This window comes from Panthera leo, chromosome C1 (assembly GCF_018350215.1).
Source record: "Panthera leo isolate Ple1 chromosome C1, P.leo_Ple1_pat1.1, whole genome shotgun sequence".
Classification (NCBI taxonomy): Eukaryota; Metazoa; Chordata; class Mammalia; order Carnivora; family Felidae; genus Panthera; species Panthera leo.
In genome coordinates this window covers 148709277-148730255 of record NC_056686.1, presented here as the reverse complement: position 1 = coordinate 148730255, position 20979 = coordinate 148709277, and the positions used below count along the sequence as shown (strand labels likewise).

At 41.8% G+C, this 20979-nt stretch overlaps 1 protein-coding gene across 1 annotated transcript in view; it reads left to right on the top strand.

The window, feature by feature from the left end:
• The window catches only part of PLA2R1 (phospholipase A2 receptor 1), a 125115-nt gene that overhangs the window by 7660 nt on the left and 96476 nt on the right, over positions 1 to 20979 (top strand). Inside the window, exons 2-3 of the mRNA XM_042948930.1 lie at positions 15675 to 16058; positions 18679 to 18852. Coding sequence (XP_042804864.1) covers positions 15675 to 16058; positions 18679 to 18852 — 558 coding nt within the window. The remainder of the gene's footprint in view (positions 1 to 15674; positions 16059 to 18678; positions 18853 to 20979) is intronic.

The following is a 20979-nucleotide window of genomic DNA, read 5'->3' as shown; positions in this document are numbered from 1 at the left end:
AGGCAAGTAGCCAGTGAAGACACAGAGCCCCATGTTCAGCAGAGCAACATGGAGTTCAATGTTCTGTGGCTTGGGGTCTTGGAATTCTTAATAATTTTAACCTTTGAATTTGTGCTTTGGGCCTGAAGTCTCATGGGACAGTAGAGCATGAGCCAGAAGCTAGAAGCCTCAGCTTAGGCTCAGTTCCACCTGTGTCACCTCCCTAGATCCCCTGGATGGGTTCTAAGCTGCCTGCACACTCCTACCCTCCACCCACTGTGCCAACCAGATTGTGTTTGGGTGACAGGAGGCCCAGGGATTGGTAGTGAACAGCCAGTATCATCTCAGGGAAGGGCAAGGCAGCAGCTGTCCCCACTGGGCTGACAGCACCCGGCGAGGACTGAGAGTGGAGATTGACTTGACTTCCTTGCCCCAGGCAAGGCCCCACATTGTTATTTTACTCTTGGCCCTGCAAAGTAGGTAGTCAGCCTGAATCAGAAGCATGGGGACTACTATGGTTTTAATTGTATATTTTGAAAATTTGTATGTTGAAGTCCTAACCCCCATTACCTCAGAATGAGACATTATTTGCAGACAGGGCCTTTACAGAGGTAATTAAGTTAAAATGAGGTGATTAGAGTAGACCCTAATTTAATATGACGGTAACCTCATAAGAAGGGGAAATTGGGACACAGAAATATGCCCAGAGAGTAGATGATATGAAGAGGCACAGGGAGAAGACACCCATCTATAAGACGGAGAGACCTTGGACCAGATCCTTCTCTCACAGACTCAGAGGGAGCCATTCCTGCTGACACTTTGATTTTTTACTTATAGCCTCCAAATCTATGAGCCAATAAATTTCTATTAAGTCACTCAGTTTGTGGTACTTTGTTATCACAGCCCTAGTAAACGAGTACAGGGACTAACAGTATATCTACCATTAAAAGTTCCTTTTGTTTTTGTGTTAATTTCTGTCTCCCAGTTAAGTAAATGTATTTTTTTCCCCTAAATGGGTGTATTCTTAAAGCACCTAAGATGGAAATGCTTCTGATTCAGTAATGCCACATCATTTCCAGGGTTGTTTTGATTGTTGGTGGAGTTGTTTTCTGTTTCTGTTTGTTCTGATGACCTAGTCTTTGAATCATATCCCCAGGGCTTCAACATGCAGGCCTTTTTTTTTTTTTTTTTTAACATGTATTTATTATTGAGAGACCAAGAGAAACAGGGCATGAGCATGGGGAGGGTCAGAGAGAGGGGGAGACACAGAATCTGAAGCAGGTTCCAGGCTCTGAGCTGTCAGCACAGAGCCCGACGTGGGGCTCAAACTCACAAACCGGGAGATCATGACCTGAGCCAAAGTCGGATGCTTAACCGACTGAGTCACCCAGGTGCCCCAAAATGCAGGATTTTTTGAGGAAAGTTTAACTATGTTCTTACTGTGTCTTGCCTTAACCTGCTCTTTGTAGTGAGGCTCCCCAGTTACTGAGGTGGTATATTTTCAACACAGTATATAAGATGATAACAGAGCTGCTGTGAATAAGGATTTTTATACCAGCAACGTCTGTTAGGTACTTTTGAGTTAAAGACAAAACGATGGAGGAATAGACTAAAAGCTAAAAAGAAAAAAAAATGTTTTCAATTCAGTTGAAAAACTCATTGGTAACATACAGAGAGATACAGCGAAGAACTTCAGAAGAGATGAGATTTTTCTGTAAGGGTCAGCTACAGTTAGAGGAAGGGGCAGGAGGGAACCAGGGGAAGCAGGGAGTGGCAAAGACAATCTAAAAGGGTTAATCCACTTCACACAGGGGTTGGTAACAGGCAATTTGAATCCCTACAAAACTGGAGCCAAGCCAGCGGAGCTGATTAGCAGAGTTTCATGTTTCCCACATGTGAGAAAGTGTATTATGTGCCCCATGGAACGGGAAGTGGTGATTTGGGAAGATTAGAGAGAAAGGGGGAGAGGACAAGTAAAAAGATTTAGGAAGTGGGATCCCATGGGCCTGTGGAGGTGGTGATTATCCAGGTTCAGAAGCTGCAGGAGAAATAAAGAACGCTGAAAATCAAGGACAGTGCTAGGGCAGAGAAAGAGACAGAAGTTCTGAGACAGGATAAGGCGATATTTTAAAGTACATTTTACCTTTTAGTTGATTAATAGAAGGCAATTGAGAGGTAGCTACAGGCTTTGTTAGGTGCTGTCAGATTAAGAGACAAACACCAAATCTCAGATGATTTGGGATAAAATGCAATGTGCATGCAGAGAGAGCCAGGAAGGGCAGACACACCTTTAACTTTGTTCTCTGGGACTCTTTTTTCAAGTACAATGCACATGCTGCAAGCATCAGAAATTCCTTGCTTATTGGTTTGCAAAGTCATATTAAGAATCCAGATTTTCTGCACCATTCAGCCATGAACAGGACTGGATTCAGCTGCTTACCACATCCTTTCGTGCTACAGAGTAATCTAAGTAAGGAACATAATCAGATCTGAATCCATTGTTCACTGGACAGGACAAACCCATATTTGTGTAGCTGGAAAAGGTCAATACATCTCAAGAGAGAAGATGCTTACCTTCAGATTGGTTACAGGGGAGGAATGCCCTCCCCACTACCTTCTGGACCCCTTCCATGTCCAAACTGAAATAGAATAGGCCCCCTCTTATTCACGGGGGATACATTCCGAGACCCCCAATGGATGCCTGAAACTGCAGATAGTACCAAACCCTATATATATTATGGTTTTCCCTATACATATTTATGATAAAATTTAACTTATAAATTAGGCACAGTAAGAGATTAACCACAATAATAATAAAATAAAACAATTATAATAAACTATAATAAAAGTTATGTGAATGTGGTTTCTCTCTCAAAATACCTCATTGTGCTGTACTTACCCTTCTTCTTGTGGTGATGTGAGATGACAAAATAACCTGTGTGATGAGATGAAATGAGGTGAATGTCGTGGGTATTACAACACAGTGTTAGGCTACCTGTGACCTTCTGTTGATACCTCAGAAGGAGGATCGTCTGTTGCCTGGGCACGGTTGAGCTTGGGTAAATTGAAACTGCGGAAAGCAAAATGGAAGATAAGGGAGGAGGGGGGCTGCTGTACTGTCAGAAAAGAAAGGGACTAAACAGATTCAAGAGATGATACAGGGCAGGGAGTGCATGAGCCCGGCACCAGCTGTGTGGGTGGATACAGCAGAAGAGCTTTAAACCCAGGGAAATGGGGTGGGAGATTGAAACTGGATTGCATTTGGCAAGCTGTGGCTTCCCAATAGCTAGTTGTCAGCATTGCACTTGATGTGAACCATGTATGTGAACTTTTCCTTCCAGTTCCCTTGACATGGAGGAGCATTGAAACCAACTTTCTATGTGTAGTTGGATTAGGTGACCGCTATCATGGTGGGCTTTATTGAATACCAGAAAGCCCTTTGCTTGCCTAAAATCCACCAGAAAAAGAGCTTCATTTTAGGAATTGTTGTTTTATTGTTTGTTTCAAGTGTTTTTGTGTGAAAAGTACAGAAGCCTCACGAAGTCTTAACACTTCAAACCTTATCTTATTCACGTACTACTTCAAACCTTCAGCCATTTCTAAGAGCTGTCTAAAGCCAAAGGGGCACCACAAGGCAGGTGGAGGTCACGGGAAGGGGTGCTGAAAATGAAGTGGGGGGCCTCAAGAGAAATGTCCTACAGGTACCCTCAATCAGCACCGTTCAAACAGACAGATCAGATTATAATAGTAGCCCCAGGCTGTAGACTCCAACCTCATAGTGTCATAGAAATTGGCAGGCCTCTGCCAGCCACCTGAACACCTGAGCTAGAAAACAAGTCATTGCAACTACCTTTTCCAGAATCCTCCCATTCCATCGATCGCCAAATCTTGTCATTTCTTCCCTCCTTGAATTAGTTTTATAGTGACTGGAGTCTCACTACTCCCTCCTTTCCATTCTCACCACAACCAGCTGAATTGACGCCTCGGTCCCCTTGCTGGATCATAGCAAAAGTCCCCAGATTGTGCACTGGTTCCATTCATGGACTGTCTCGTCCCACCTACAGGAGAACTCCTCCAGGCCAGGAATTTGGACATTTGCCTCACACCTATATTCTTAGCACCTGAAACAAGGCTGGGTACACAGTAAATGCTCAATAAGTGTTTTTGCTGAATGATTCACCATGCTAATTCATCTACACCACAGCCTCAGTCATGCTTTCTATTATTCCCAATGCTCCCTCTCATCTGAAGAATAAAAGACAAATTTTTGAATAAAATTCAAGTTCTTCATAAAATGACCCCAAACCACCTCTTTCCAACTTTATATTCTATAACCACCAAATTCTTTTATATAGGTAGGCTCTCATCACCCTAGAGCTGATTATTTTTGTCACTTCTGAACTTTGGTGACATTCGCTCTGTGCCCCTTTGTCCCACTTAACCAGCTGTGCATCTATAGACCTCCTCCACTATTTAGAACTTTTTGTCTCTGCAGTGAGAACAGGTTACCATGTCTGGCCAGTTCACCAAGGTACCTCCGTGTGTGACAAATGTTACGTCCCTAATAAATGACTGGTGAATGAAAATGCGTGTGTGTGTGTGTGTGTGTGTGTGTGTGTGTGAGAGAGAGAGAGAGACAGAGAGACAGAGAGACAGAGAGAGAAATTGAGAGAGAGAGAGAGAGAGGGAGAGGGAGAGGGAGAGAGAGAGAGAGAGAGAGAGAGAGAGAGAGAGAGAGAGAGATTGAAAGAGATTTCTCTGATAGGCCAAACCTATCCCTTCTAGCTCTGGCTTCCATGTCATTGTGCTTATCTATACCTCTGATATCAAAATATATCTTGACATTGTTATAGTTCTTTCCGTATATTTCAAGATGTACTCCCGGGGATTACAGCAACTCCTTGAGGGCAAACACTATGACATTTATACCCTTTTTTCTGCAGGCTTCCTAACACATACCATACTAGGGACTGAAAAAAATGTTTGTTTGAAACTTTAAGTTTTCTACCTCAAATTGTTTGGCAACAATCTGCAGCAGTTTATTTTCTCCTTTATAGGTTATAAATTAATGTATGTAAATAAAGCTAGGCCTAGACCTATATGGTCCTCACTATGCATATGGATATTAAACTAAGACAAAATACATTTGGAAAAAAATGTAAAAGAATGATTTGATTACATAACCCTTTCAGTCCCAGCCAGCCTTAAAGTTCATGATTCTGGGTTTATGGATAGTCAGTCTCCTCCAGGGGGTGCTGAGTGGCTCAGTCGGTTGAGTGTCCGAATTCAGCTCAGGTCATGATCTCACATTTGTGGGTTTGAGCCCCATATTGGGCTCTGTGCTGACAGCTCAGAGCCTGGAGCCTGCTTCAGATTCTGTGTGTGTGTGTGTCTCTCTCTGCCCCTCCCTTGCTCATGTTATGTCTCTCTCAAAAGTTAAAATAAAATAAAATAAAATAAAATAAAATAAAATAAAATAAAATAAAATAAGAAAATTTAGTCTCCTCCAAATGGCCTCATTCCTTCCGGTGTTGTTCTCAGTCTCCTCCCTGGAAAAGGGGCAAGTGTGTGCAAACACACACACTCTCCCCACTCAGAATGATCTGATGACACTGAGGAGTCATGCCCACCTTACACATGACAATAGTTGAGGATCCAGTCAAGTATTCTGAATTCTGGGCTATTTTCTTGTTCTTATTTTTCACCACTTGCTTTAAAGGGCTATTTTTTTTTTAATTTGAGAGAGAGAGAGAGAGAGAGAGCACGAATGGGAGAGAGGGGCAGAGGGAGAGACAGAGGGAATCTTTAGCAGGCTCCACACTCAGCGGGGAGCCCAACACAGAGCTCTATCCCACAACCCTGGGATCAAGACCTGAACTGAAATCAAGAGTCAGATGCTCAATTGACTGAGCCATCTAGGTGCCCCAGGGCTATCTTAAATGTGATTACAATGTTTTCTTTGGCACTGATGGAACCTCCTTCTTTTCATTAACTAGGAGTATTCTCATGATTTCAGAAGAAATAGGTATACTTTTAAGGGACAGATACTTAGGCAAATAATTTCTCCCTCTATCTCTAGTGCCCTACACAGTGCCTACCACCCAATGAATGCTTGTGGAATGAAGTAATTTTCTATATGCAGTCAAAAAAGGATTACCTTAAACTTAAATTCCACACTTGATCAAGGAAGCATTCTCCTCCCATTCCTTTGAAAAGTACATGTTATCCTGTGGGGCAAAGGGTGGGTCTAAAATGATCTCCTCTTCAGAGGAACCCAGAAGTAGAAAGTAGAACTGTCTTCCATGGATTTTATTCCATGGAATAAAAAAGAATGAATATTAGCTTGTAAGTTACTTCTAGTAAATCAATCCTTTTTCTCCTCTTAAACTTATAATTATGAAGGGAAGTATAATAACATTTTACTGCAAAGAGATTTAGTAATTCTGGCAGTACTTCATTAATCACTTAATCAGTGTTCAAGCAGAACTGATGTCCTTGACATATATAATCAATCTTGATTCCTCCCACATTTGATTTTCATACTTTTTAAAACCTGACTATAGACGCTAAGGATTGGTGGCTTTTTTCACATTATGTGTTTGTTACAGACAGCCTATATATGCATATAATAATGATCAGAATATTGATACCCATATTGGGTCTCCTCAGAGTTTATTTGAAGGCAATTGTTTTCTCTTCAGTGAATTTATGGAGATTAATGGTGCCAAGACCAGATTCTATTATAGTTTAATGGGAAAATGGGATTGGGTCATTTTTTAGCTTAGTGTGGCATAGTATTCTTTTGGGGATGGCATATTTATTGTTATTGGTAAGCCAGAGCTACTTGTTTATGATACATTCTGAGGAACTTTTCCAAAGCTACATTCTAAAGGCAGCTGGGCATGAAAACATAATAACACCCCAAAAGTGAACAGCATGGGATTAGGTGTGTCTAATATCTTCTGCTTCAGGAAGGTATTTTTATGATCACTAGTGTAACTACAGAAGTTCCGATTACACCACTCCTTTTCTCTTAACACTTAATAATTTGAACATTTAAAAATATTTATTCATCCAAAATGTTAGTAATATATAATGTCCATGTTGACTTAAAGACCATCCATTTGCCTATCCATACACTGCTTGTCAACATTATGTGTTTTTCTCTTTCTTATAAGAGAACTGCAGTATAGACTTTACAGGTAGATACTAGTTTGGAAGATGAACAGATGGAGACTCTTAATTCATGATTGCACATATATTTGAACAAACAAGAAAAATATTTTGTTATCTTGATTTTGAAGAGTATTTTCCCTCCATAAAAGGTGATCTCAGGATCATTTAACACTAAAAAGTCTACACACACTGTGCTACAGAAGCTAGAGTAAAATGCATTTTTCTGCTAATGACAGAAGTCTTTGGGGGATGCTCATATTAGCACTCTTCAGGTGTTCAACCAGATCTGCAGTTGCATTTGCAGACCAAGAATCAGGAAGCCAGAGGGATAATAGTAACAATAATAATACTAACAACTTGCTGAAGTCTTCCCATGCCAAAGTGGTGTGTGATGTGCTTTGCATGGGTTATTTAATGGAATGCCCTTAACATCCCTATGAGATCAGTATCACACATGCTCCCAGTTCAAAAAGGAAAGGTGAGGCTTACTGAGATTAAAAAACTTGCCCAAAGTTCCAGACTGATCTGCCTGATTTGAGAGCCCTCAAACACTCGCCAGGTAGGCTGTCTACCCATCTTAGGTATATAAACTGAGGCCCAGAGAGCTGAGGTCTAGCCAGTAAGTAGGTGGATATATTTGAACAAGTAAATGAGATAGAAGCTAAACTCCAGAACAGTTATAGTAAAATGATTATCCTTTAGTAAAAAATTAATGAAACTCTGAGCTAGCTAGAAAGTAATTAGGAGATTACAACAGAAATTAAGGTTAACGTTCTACCCAGGCGTGAAAAGGTGAAAACAAGAGTTGGAGAGAAGGTTAATTATCAGAGTCTACATCACATTGGCAAGGGGCAGATTTGATCTTGAATGACTATTACTAATAACCATACAGACATGGTCTTCATTAGGAAAACAAATTTCCTGATCTAAATGAAATCTCCCTAAAACCATTCATTCTCTTCCCCCGCCCAAACACACACTCCCTTCTCTTTTGCTCTGATATATGATGATCAAAGCAATTTTCTGACAACTAATTCAACTCCTCAAATATATGGTTATAAGTAAGGTTATCAATTATTAAATGAGGTATAGCTTTCATTAATACATTGACATTCTTTTTTTTAACAATGTCTTAAGTGATTTTGGTTACTGTAAATCAATTCTCAGCCTAAGTAACTTAGGAAAAAACAAAAGAACTTTCCCCTTGTCCCCATGCACAAGGAAGCCCGTTCCATGCTGTTCCAAATCCCTAGAAGGCCTCTGCCTGTCACTTCTATACCCCTGCCATAGGACACGACTTGCCCTGAATCACAGTCATTTTAAAGGGAAGTTGAGGAGGTGGTTCCGGAAGATGGCGGCGTAGGAGGACGCGGGGCTCACAGCGCGTCCTGCCGATCACTTAGATTCCACCTACACCTGCCTAAAGAACCCAGAAAACCGCCAGAGGATTAGCAGAAGGGAGTCTCCGGAGTCAAGCGCAGACTAGAGGCCCACGGAAGAGGGTAGGAAGGGCGGCGAGGCGGTGCGCGCTCCACGGACTGGCGGGAGGGAGCAGGGGCGGAGGGGCGGCTCGCCGGCCAAGCAGAGCCCCCGAGTCTGGCTGGCAAAAGCGGAGGGGCCGGACGGACTGTGTTCCGACAGCAAGCGCGACTTAGCGTCTGGGAGGTCATAAGTTAACAGCTCTGCTCGGAAAGCGGGAAGGCTGGAGGACAAAGGGAGGGAGAGCTGCTGAGCCCCCGGACGGCAGAGCTCAGCTTGGCGGGGAACAAAGGCGCCAGCGCCATCTCCCCCGCCCATCCCCCAGCCAAAATCCCAAAGGGAACCAGTTCCTGCCAGGGAACTTGCTCGCTCCGCGCAAACACCCAACTCTGTGCTTCTGCGGAGCCAAACCTCCGGCAGCGGATCTGACTCCCTCCCGCTGCCACAGGGCCCCTCCTGAAGTGGATCACCTAAGGAGAAGCGAGCTAAGCCTGCCCCTCCAGCCCCCCGTGCACCTTGCCTACCCACCCCAGCTAATACGCCAGATCCCCAGCAACACAAGCCTGGCAGTGTGCAAGTAGCCCAGACGGGACACGCCACCCCACAGTGAATCCCGCCCCTAGGAGAGGGGAAGAGAAGGCACACACCAGTCTGACTGTGGCCCCAGCAGTGGGCTGGGGGCAGACATCGGGTCGGACTGCGGCCCCGCCCACTAACTCCAGTTATACACCACAGCACAGGGGAAGTGCACTGCAGGTCCTCACCACGCAAGGGACTCTCCAAAATGACCAAACGGAAGAATTCCCCTCAGAAGAATCTCCAGGAAATAACAACAGCTAATGAACTGATCAAAAAGGATTTAAATAATATAACAGAAAGTGAATTTAGAATAATAGTCATAAAATTAATCGCTGGGCTTGAAAACAGTATACAGGACAGCAGAGAATCTCTTGCCACAAAGATCGAGGGACTAAGGAACAGTCACGAGGAGTTGAAAAATGCTTTAAACGAATTGCAAAACAAAATGGAATCCACGATGGCTCGGCTTGAAGAGGCAGAGGAGAGAATAGGTGAACTAGAAGATAAAGTTATGGAGAAAGAGGAAGCTGAAAGAAAGAGAGATAAAAAAATCCAGGAGTATGAGGGGAAAATTAGAGAACTAAGTGATACACTAAAAAAAAATAATATACGCATAATTGGTATCCCAGAGGAGGAAGAGAGAGGGAAGGGTGCTGAAGGGGTACTTGAACAAATTATAGCTGAGAACTTCCCTGAACTGGGGAAGGAAAAAGGCATTGAAATCCAAGAGGCACAGAGAACTCCCTTCAGACGTAACTTGAATCGATCTTCTGCACGACATATCATAGTGAAACTGGCAAAATACAAGGATAAAGAGAAAATTCTGAAAGCAGCAAGGGATAAACGTGCCCTCACATATAAAGGGAGACCTATAAGACTCGTGACTGATCTCTCCTTTGAAACTTGGCAGGCCAGAAAGGCTTGGCACGATATCTACAGTGTGCTAAACAGAAAAAATATGCAGCCGAGAATCCTTTATCCAGCAAGTCTGTCATTTAGAATAGAAGGAGAGATAAAGGTCTTCCCAAACAAACAAAAACTGAAGGAATTTGTCACCACGAAACCAGCTCTACAAGAGATCCTAAGGGGGATCCTGTGAGACAAAGTACCAGAGACATCACTACAAGCATAAAACATACAGACATCACAATGACTCTAAACCCATATCTTTCTATAATAACACTGAATGTAAATGGATTAAATGCGCCAACTAAAAGACATAGGGTATCAGAATGGATAAAAAAACAAGACCCATCTATTTGCTGTCTACAAGAGACTCATTTTAGATCTGAGGACACCTTTAGATTGAGAGTGAGGGGATGGAGAACTATTTATCATGCTCCTGGAAGCCAAAAGAAAGCTGGAGTAGCCATACTTATATCAGACAAACTAGACTTTAAATTAAAGGCTGTAACAAGAGATGAAGAAGGGCATTATATAATAATCACAGGGTCTATCCACCAGGAAGAGCTAACTATTATAAATGTCTATGCGCCAAATACCCGAGCCCCCAGATATATAAAACAATTACTCATAAACATAAGCAACCTTATTGATAAGAATGTGGTCATTGCAGGGGACTTTAACACCCCACTTACAGAAATGGATAGATCATCTAGACACACAGTCAATAAAGAAACAAGGGCCCTGAATGATACATTGGATCAGATGGACTTGACAGATATATTTAGAACTCTGCATCCCAAAGCAACAGAATATACTTTCTTCTCGAGTGCACATGGAACATTCTCCAAGATAGATCATATACTGGGTCACAAAACAGCCCTTCATAAGTTTACAAGAATTGAAATTATACCATGCATACTTTCAGACCACAATGCTATGAAGCTTGAAATCCACCACAGGAAAAAGTCTGGAAAACCTCCAAAAGCATGGAGGTTAAAGAACACCCTACTAACGAATGAGTGGGTCAACCAGGCAATTAGAGAAGAAATTAAAACATATATGGAAACAAACGAAAATGAAAATACAACAATCCAAACGCTTTGGGATGCAGCGAAGGCAGTCCTGAGAGGAAAATACATTGCAATCCAGGCCTATCTCAAGAAACAAGAAAAATCCCAAATACAAAATCTAACAGCACACCTAAAGGAAATAGAAGCAGAACAGCAAAGGCAGCCTAAACCCAGCAGAAGAAGAGAAATAATAAAGATCAGAGCAGAAATAAACAATATAGAATCTAAAAAAACTGTAGAGCAGATCAACGAAACCAAGAGTTGGTTTTTTGAAAAAATAAACAAAATTGACAAACCTCTAGCCAGGCTTCTCAAAAAGAAAAGGGAGATGACCCAAATAGATAAAATCATGAATGAAAATGGAATGATTACAACCAATCCCTCAGAGATACAAACAATTATCAGGGAATACTATGAAAAATTATATGCCAGCAAATTGGACAACCTGGAAGAAATGGACAAATTTCTAAACACCCACACTCTTCCAAAACTCAATCAGGAGGAAATAGAAAGCTTGAACAGACCCATAACCAGCGAAGAAATTGAATCGGTTATCAAAAATCTCCCAACAAATAAGAGTCCAGGACCAGATGGCTTCCCAGGGGAGTTCTACCAGACGTTTAAAGCAGAGATAATACCTATCCTTCTCAAGCTATTCCAAGAAATAGAAAGGGAAGGAAAACTTCCAGACTCATTCTATGAAGCCAGTATTACTTTGATTCCTAAACCAGACAGAGACCCAGTAAAAAAAGAGAACTACAGGCCAATATCCCTGATGAATATGGATGCAAAAATTCTTAATAAGATACTAGCAAATCGAATTCAACAGCATATAAAAAGAATTATTCACCATGATCAAGTGGGATTCATTCCTGGGATGCAGGGCTGGTTCAACATTCGCAAATCGATCAACGTGATACATCACATTAACAAAAAAAAAGAGAAGAACCATATGATCCTGTCAATCGATGCAGAAAAGGCCTTTGACAAAATCCAGCACCCTTTCTTAATAAAAACCCTTGAGAAAGTCGGGATAGAAGGAACATACTTAAAGATCATAAAGGCCATTTATGAAAAGCCCACAGCTAACATCATCCTCAACGGGGAAAAACTGAGAGCTTTTTCCCTGAGATCAGGAACACGACAGGGATGCCCACTGTCACCGCTGCTGTTTAATATAGTGCTGGAAGTTCTAGCATCAGCAATCAGACAACAAAAGGAAATCAAAGGCATCAAAATTGGCAAAAATGAAGTCAAGCTTTCGCTTTTTGCAGATGACATGATATTATACATGGAAAATCCGATAGACTCCACCAAAAGTCTGCTAGAACTGATACATGAATTCAGCAAAGTTGCAGGATACAAAATCAATGTGCAGAAATCAGTTGCATTCTTATACACTAACAATGAAGCAACAGAAAGACAAATGAAGAAACTGATCCCATTCACAATTGCACCAAGAAGCATAAAATACCTAGGAATAAATCTAACCAAAGATGTAAAAGATCTGTATGCTGAAAACTATAGAAAGCTTATGCAGGTAATTGAAGAAGATATAAAGAAATGGAAAGACATTCCCTGCTCATGGATTGGAAGAATAAATATTGTCAAAATGTCAATACTACCCAAAGCTATCTACACATTCAATGCAATCCCAATCAAAATTGCACCAGCATTCTTCTCGAAACTAGAACAAGCAATCCTAAAATTCATATGGAACCACAAAAGGCCCCGAATAGCCAAAGTAATTTTGAAGAAGAAGACCAAAGCAGGAGGCATCACAATCCCAGACTTTAGCCTCTACTACAAAGCTGTCATCATCAAGACAGCATGGTATTGGCATAAAAACAGACACATAGACCAATGGAATAGAATAGAAACCCCAGAACTAGACCCACAAACGTATGGCCAACTCATCTTTGACAAAGCAGGAAAGAACATCCAATGGAAAAAAGACAGTCTCTTTAACAAATGGTGCTGGGAGAACTGGACAGCAACATGCAGAAGGTTGAAACTAGACCACTTTCTCACACCATTCACAAAAATAAACTCAAAATGGATAAAGGACCTGAATGTGAGACAGGAAACCATCAAAACCTTAGAGGAGAAAGCAGGAAAAGACCTCTCTGACCTCAGCCGTAGCAATCTCTTACTCGGCACATCCCCAAAGGCAAGGGAATTAAAAGCAAAAGTGAATTACTGGGACCTTATGAAGATAAAAAGCTTCTGCACAGCAAAGGAAACAACCAACAAAACTAAAAGGCAACCAACGGAATGGGAAAAGATATTTGCAAATGACACATCGGACAAAGGGCTAGTATCCAAAATCTATAAAGAGCTCATCAAACTCCACACCCGAAAAACAAATAACCCAGTGAAGAAATGGGCAGAAAACATGAATAGACACTTCTCTAAAGAAGACATCTGGATGGCCAACAGGCACATGAAAAGATGTTCAACGTCGCTCCTTATCAGGGAAATACAAATCAAAACCACACTCAGATACCACCTCATGCCAGTCAGAGTGGCCAAAATGAACAAATCAGGAGACTATAGATGCTGGAGAGGATGTGGAGAAACAGGAACCCTCTTGCACTGTTGGTGGGAATGCAAATTGGTGCAGCCGCTCTGGAAAGCAGTGTGGAGGTTCCTCAGAAAATTAAAAATAGACCTACCCTATGACCCAGCAATAGCACTGCTAGGAATTTATCCAAGGGATACAGGAGTACTGATGCATAGGGGCACCTGTACCCCAATGTTTATAGCGGCACTCTCAACAATAGCCAAATTATGGAAAGAGCCTAAATGTCCATCAACTGATGAATGGATAAAGAAATTGTGGTTTATATACACAATGGAATACTACGTGGCAATGAGAAAAAATGAAATATGGCCTTTTGTAGCAACATGGATGGAACTGGAGAGTGTGATGCTAAGTGAAATAAGCCATACAGAGAAAGACAGATACCATATGGTTTCACTCTTATGTGGATCCTGAGAAACATAACAGAAACCCATGGGGGAGGGGAAGGAAAAAAAAAAAAAAAAAAAAAAAAGAGGTTAGAGTGGGAGAGAGCCAAAGCATTAGAGACTGTTAAAAACTGAGAACAAACTGAGGGTTGATGGGGGGTGGGAGGGAGGGCAGGGTGGGTGATGGGTATTGAGGAGGGCACCTTTTGGGATGAGCACTGGGTGTTGTATGGAAACCAATTTGACAGTAAATTTCATATATTAAAAAAGAAAAAAAAAAAAATAAAGGGAAGTTGATAATGTCCCTTCAGATTTTTAAAGAATGGACAGGAGGTAAACTACAAGAAGACAGAATAAAAGAACTCTTGGGCCTGACCAGACATTCTGAGCTGGGTAACTCAGGAAGCCTAGGCCTACCTGCCTACACAGGCAGACCTGTACAGCTGCTAGCACATCTAATCAACGCCAAGCATTTACTCAACTTCTAAAACATGTTCAGTACACTCTGTGCTTAGACTGAAGAAAGTAGATGTGATTTCTACCTTCAGAAAACCTATGAGAGAACAAGTTCATAATTGTATAACCGGTATCTTCCAGGCCAGTGATGAGGTATAGTCAGATGGCAGGCAGGTAGCTAATACCAATTCCCTGGCTGGGCCCTTCCAGTTTTTCCACAGAAAATTCACCCAAATATCTTCAGGGCGTTAGAGGTTCAGAGGTGCATCACAAAAGCCTACTCTCTCCATATCTCCCTGTGGCCTGTGTGGTTTTGCCACTGCCATGGTGCTCTAGTACCTCCCATGTGAAAATACACATGATGCGGGGCCCGAGCGGGGGTCTTGGGCATCCACTTGCTGCTGGTACCACTTAACAAGGCTTCTCTAGTGAATAGGCCATCCCCACAGCAAATGTCCCCACTTTTTTACTCCACCTGGACTCAGCACAGAGAGCAAATTGGAGAAGCTTTTCTTCCCCACCAGCTTTACACCTTGTATCAAGACATAAAGCAACACTTTGCTTCTATCCTTTCGGTTTTCTGTAGGAATTTGATGGTAGAAGTTTTCATTTCAGTGGCCCTTGATTTGGCTGCCGTGTTACTAATATTCAGGCGCTTGTCTAAAGAAAACCAAAAGATCCCCATACCTCTGGGCATGCAATGTCCCTCCCATTTAGCCCTGAGTATTATTACCAATCCTTGCTCTCTCTCCAGTTGTGGTGAGCTCCTTCACCATAGTACCTCTCCCCTGTGGATTGATAGGCAGCCTTTGCTACTGGCCATGGAGGTCTTAGATCACTTTCTCATTAGTTCCAACAAGTCCATTTATATTTCCTAAGAAACGCTTCTGTTTTGTGCAAATAAAGCCCTTCTGGTGGACCCATCCATCACCTCAGATCTGTTCAAAATGGCTGTAAATTGTCACATACAACATCTTAGACATGCACACCAGGATCCTCATGACACTAGTTAATGATAAATGAAAGTTCCATGCCACGTTTCCTATTTTGTTGTTTCAGATAAAGGAATATTCGTTATCCAGAGTGAGAGCCTCAAGAAATGCATTCAAGCAGGCAAATCTTCACTGACCCTGGAGAACTGCAAACCAGCAAACAAGCACATGCTGTGGAAGTGGGTTTCAAACCACCGCCTTTTTAACATAGGAGGCAGTGGTTGCCTGGGTCTGAATTTATCGAATCCAGAGCAGCTACTAAGCATATATGAGTGTGATTCCACTCACGTTTCCTTGAGATGGCGCTGTAACAGGAACATGATCACCGGCCCTCTCCAGTACACGGTCCAGGTGAATCACAACAACGTGCTTGTGGCCTCATGGAAATATCTTCATAAGTGGATTTCCTACATGTCAGGTGGTGGAAGCATTTGTGAATATCTGCACAAAGGTAAAAAATAATTTAAATGAAAGTACTTATGAAATCATGTATTTAGAAAACTTATGCCTAAGTAAAGATGTGTAAATTATATGACAGCACCCAGAGCCTCAAGGGACTTCTGCTAAATACATTTTAGTTGCTACTTGCTTATCATAAAAGGATTATTGGAATCTTAGAATGAACTTGCTAAATTCAGCTAATGAAGCAAACTCAGAATTTAAAGGTTTTAGAGGAGAAAACACTTAAGTAACTCAATGGAAAGGGGACGAAAGAACAGAAGTATAGGAGACAAAGAGAAAATAAAGGTGGAAGATAAAGTCTGTGAAGTAAAGACTTGTCAGGATGAATAGAAGAACCTCTCCTGCCACGGTTTCTATTATTGTAGAAACTCAGCCCCAGGTATGAGCATGTCTACGGAGCACCTCAATGCCTCCTCATGCCTGCCTGGCATCCATGTGATGGTCACGTACAAGGCATTGAAAGATAAACCACACATGACTGTCAGGAACAATTGGCGAGTGTCAAGCGGTGGGAAGAATGGTTTCAGGAGTGGGGGCTTTCATCCTCCGTAGTTCTATAATACTTGACATGTTAAGCAGGAAAAAAAAAACATAAAATGGCATAAATTCTGAAACTGCAAACCTGTCTCTTAGATTCTGTTCTGTAGCTTTCCTCATTCATTCATCCATCCATCACATATTTATTGAGCAGTGACGGTTTCTCTGGTGTAGGGCTGGGCATTTAATTTATAAAAGCCAACAAGACAGATGTGGCTCCTGACCTCATGGTGCTCTGTAGAATTATGCCTTAACAAGAGCATAGTCCTGTTGAGTCATGCGTAAGGCCAAGGATGCCCCAACTCTAGGAAGGAGAGCAAGGAACTCCTACGATCCAAAGCAGGACTTTCTCCTATACCTACGAGAAAAGAATAAAGAGAGACAGAGCCAAGAGCAGGCCACTGGCAGGACTCACTACGATAAGCAAGGGCTGCAGGCCAGCACTCTGAATAGTCTACAGTCCTAAGGAAGAACTTAATATTTTGCTTTGTGTTAATTTTTTAGGCAGATACTCATATTCCTATGCACTCAAGTGAAGACTGAGCAGAATTCAGAGGACTGGAACAAGGGGATGTGTCCTGAAACACCTGTAATTCCTCAACAGCCCAAACTTCTAGGGCCAATGATGTGGGGTGCTCTTGGTCTAGCCCCTTGCCAATTGTGGGGAAGGAGTGGGAATCTCCACAGCTGGCCCTTCCACTCCAGGACCTGTTAACTTAATCGAAGGCAGTCCTTATCCCCCTCACCATTGAAAGCCCCTGCTGAGTCATGCTTAAGGCCAAGGATGCCCGATTATTGTAATACTCTGAGAAGGCAGCCAACAGGCCACCTCTTCACACTCCTCTCTCCTTGACTATGATAGAGGTCTCCTAGCTAGTCATCCCATTTTCCCCTCTTGCCATGTAGGTTCTGTTTGCTACCCTGCACCCTGAGTTAGTCTTTAAAAATGGAAATCTGATCATGTCATTTTCCCATTCAAAACTCACTTAGTGACTTCCCACTACCCTCAGGGTAAAGGCCAAAATCCATAATGTGGCAGAGCTGGCCATTTGTGAGCTGACGCTCCAGTACTTCCCCAGTTGCACTTCCTCTTGCACCTGCTTGCTCTTTCCATTCGCCCCACACATGTTCTCATTACAGGCCCTTTGTATCTGCTGTTCCTCCCACCAGAACAACTCTTCTGCAAAGACCTGCACCCTCACCTCCCCCAGTTCTTACTCAGAGAGGTCTTCACTCACAACCCTATCCAAAATAGGGCCCCTCCACCCTTCAAACACACACACAGTCATTCTGTCTTCCTACCCTGCTTTGTTTTTCTTCATGACACTTACTGCTACCTGGAATTATGTGTTTACTTGTGTATTTGCTTTCTCTTTGTCTCTCCCCAGTAGAACAGAAGCTTCATATGAAAGGGAACATCTGCAGGTTTGCTCATTAGTACATCCCCAGCGCTGGGCACATTAAATGCTCAATAAATATCTATTGAATGAAAAAAAGTAATAGGTGCCTATAAAACTCCTGAGGTTCAGATGCTGATCTCTGATGTATTTGGGGAGTGGAAGGTATTGTAAAGTAAAACTCAGGGCGGCTCAGTGGATTGAGCATCTGACTATTGATTTTGGGTCAGGTCATGATCTCATTATTGTGGGATTGAGCCCCAGGTCGGGCTCTGCGCTGAGTGTTGAGCCTGCTTGGGATTCTCTCCCTGCCCCTCTCTAGCTCATGTGCTCTCTCGCTGGCTCTCTCTCAAAATAAACATTTTTCTTAAGAAGTAAATCTCCATTTAATTTTCCTTCTCATCCATTAACAAATATGTGTGCTACTGTTGCAGGGGCACCACAGTAAATAAACAAGTAGATAATTATGTAAACAAGCCACTTATCAGCATGCTCTCTGAACCCTTGTACTTTTACATACACTAGACAGTAGGTCCTGAGTGTTCTCAGTGATATAGCAAGGGCCTCACCCATTGTAGGTTTTCAGTCAATAAAAAAGTGTATTCACCATATGACAGTTTCCAAAGATAAAGCTGACGTAATACTTATTTGACTTTGTCTTTATCTTTCTCCTAGATTTGTATACAATCAAAGGGAATGCCCATGGAACACCGTGCATGTTTCCCTTCCAGTATAACCATCAGTGGCATCATGAATGCACCCGGGAAGGGCGGGAAGACAACTTACTGTGGTGTGCCACGACAAGCCGATATGAAAGAGATGAGAAGTGGGGATTTTGCCCAGATCCCAGTAAGAACAAAATCTAGGCTTCTCCATATGTCATGAATGAATCAAGCATGATTAGAAAGTTATCTGTATCTAAAGACAGGCACCAGGATTGAAATATTGAAGTTTGAATAAGCACTCTGATTCCATTTATCCAGATTTTGATTTTGTGTTTGTTTTGCCTTGAAAAGACAATTCTGATGTATACTCTTTTTTTCCCTCCTGTGTTCAAAAGATGTTAATTAGCCTTTCTTCACTAAGCTCAGTGCATAAGGATGCTTTAACCAGAATGAAATTATAACACTCCGTATGCTCATTAATCCCAGCTTCCGGGCAGAATACGTCAAAACAAACCTAAATGCACATAAAACTCATTCTTTATATCTACTTTCAGTCCACCCCCCTCTTATAAGCTGCCTTAAATTTCTCCATGTCCAGACTGCTTGTCTTGCCCATTGTCAAATCCAGGCATCAGCTAGCTCCTTGATGACCTTTCTAAAATCGCTGTTACCCTCATTATTTCTCAACAATGAGTTCTCATCTTGATTCCCTTTCCTTATTACTCACTTTCTAGCTAGAACTTCAAAATCTGACAGCTGCAATGTTCCAACTTTTTTTCATTTAGTACTTATTTTATTTTTATTTAGCTAAAAGTTTTCCAATAGCTCCTAAATACTGAAGAATATTTATATATACCTTTTACTTTCTATATTCAATGTCCTTCACCTTGGTTCCTGCAAGTCAGAGAGTATTGCTCCTACTATCTCATCTTCTTGCCCCTCTCCTTCATATATATAACAAAATGCAACAAATAAATTTGAAGCAAAAGCAAATTGAAGAGATGAATTCCAAAGAATGTGATTTATAAGTTATCTGTAGAATTGTTTTGTAATCTAAGAACCAGTATGGTTTAGTGAATAAAAGAGAATATAGGCTTTGAAGTCAGACAGACCAAGACTGGGGTCCTTTTCCTTTTCCTTTTCAACAATGAGATCTTGAGTCTCAGTTTCTTCACCATAAAGTGGAGATCATAACAGTACCTTTTAGAGTTATTGAGATCCAATTAGATGATGCATCTAAGGCAATTATACTATCTGGCACATGGTAAGCACTCACCATGATTAGCCATCACCATCAACATGTATCATCATCAAAGATAACTTATCTTTTCAGTATGCACTTCTGAATCAATGACCCCTTCTCTTTATTGTCTGTCAACAGCACTAAGCCAGGCATAGCAGTGAATACCAAGAGTGTTAGGACTTAGGACCCTGCCTTCAAAGAACTTGGCGTCTAGATGTAATACAGTACAGATTTGCTCTATGCTGGAAAATGCAAGACTATATTTGATATGATATTCTAGAATCACCTATGGCATAGGTACAAATGCATATCCTGGCCCCTCTCTCAGAGATGCAGTGAGTCCAGTGTCTGGGATCCAAGGATCTGCATTTTTTTAATTTAACCTCAAGCTAGTTAACATACCATGTAGTCTTGGCTTCAGGAGTAGAACCCAGTGATTCATCTCCTACATGTGGCACTCAGTGCTCATCCCAACAACTGCCCTCCTTAATGCCCATCACGCATTTAGCCCATCCCCCTGTCCACCTCCCCTCCAGCAACCCTCAGTTTGTTCTTTGTATTTAAGAGTCTCTTATGGTTTGCTTCCTTCTCTGTTTTTATCATATTTTTCATTCCCTTCCCCTATGTTCATCTGTTGTGTGTTTTAAATTCCACATATGAGTGAAACCATATGACATCTGTCTTTCTCTGACTGACTTATTTCACTTAGCATAATACTCTCTAGTTCCATCCACACTGTTGCAAATGGCAAGATTTCATTCTTTTTCATCACCGAGTAGTATTGTATTGTATATAAATACCATATCTTCTTTATCCATTCATTAGTCAATGGACATTTGGGCTCTTTCCATAATTTGGCTATTGTTGATACTGCTGCTATAAACATCGGGGTGCATGTGCCCCTTCGAATCAGCATTTTTGTATCCTTTAGATAAATTCCTAGTAGTGCAATTGCTGGATCCTAGGGTAGTTCTATTTTTAATCTTTTGAGGAATCTCCATACTGTTTTCCAGAGTGGCTGCACCAGTTTGCATTCTCACCAACAGTGCAAAAGGGTTCCCCTTTCTC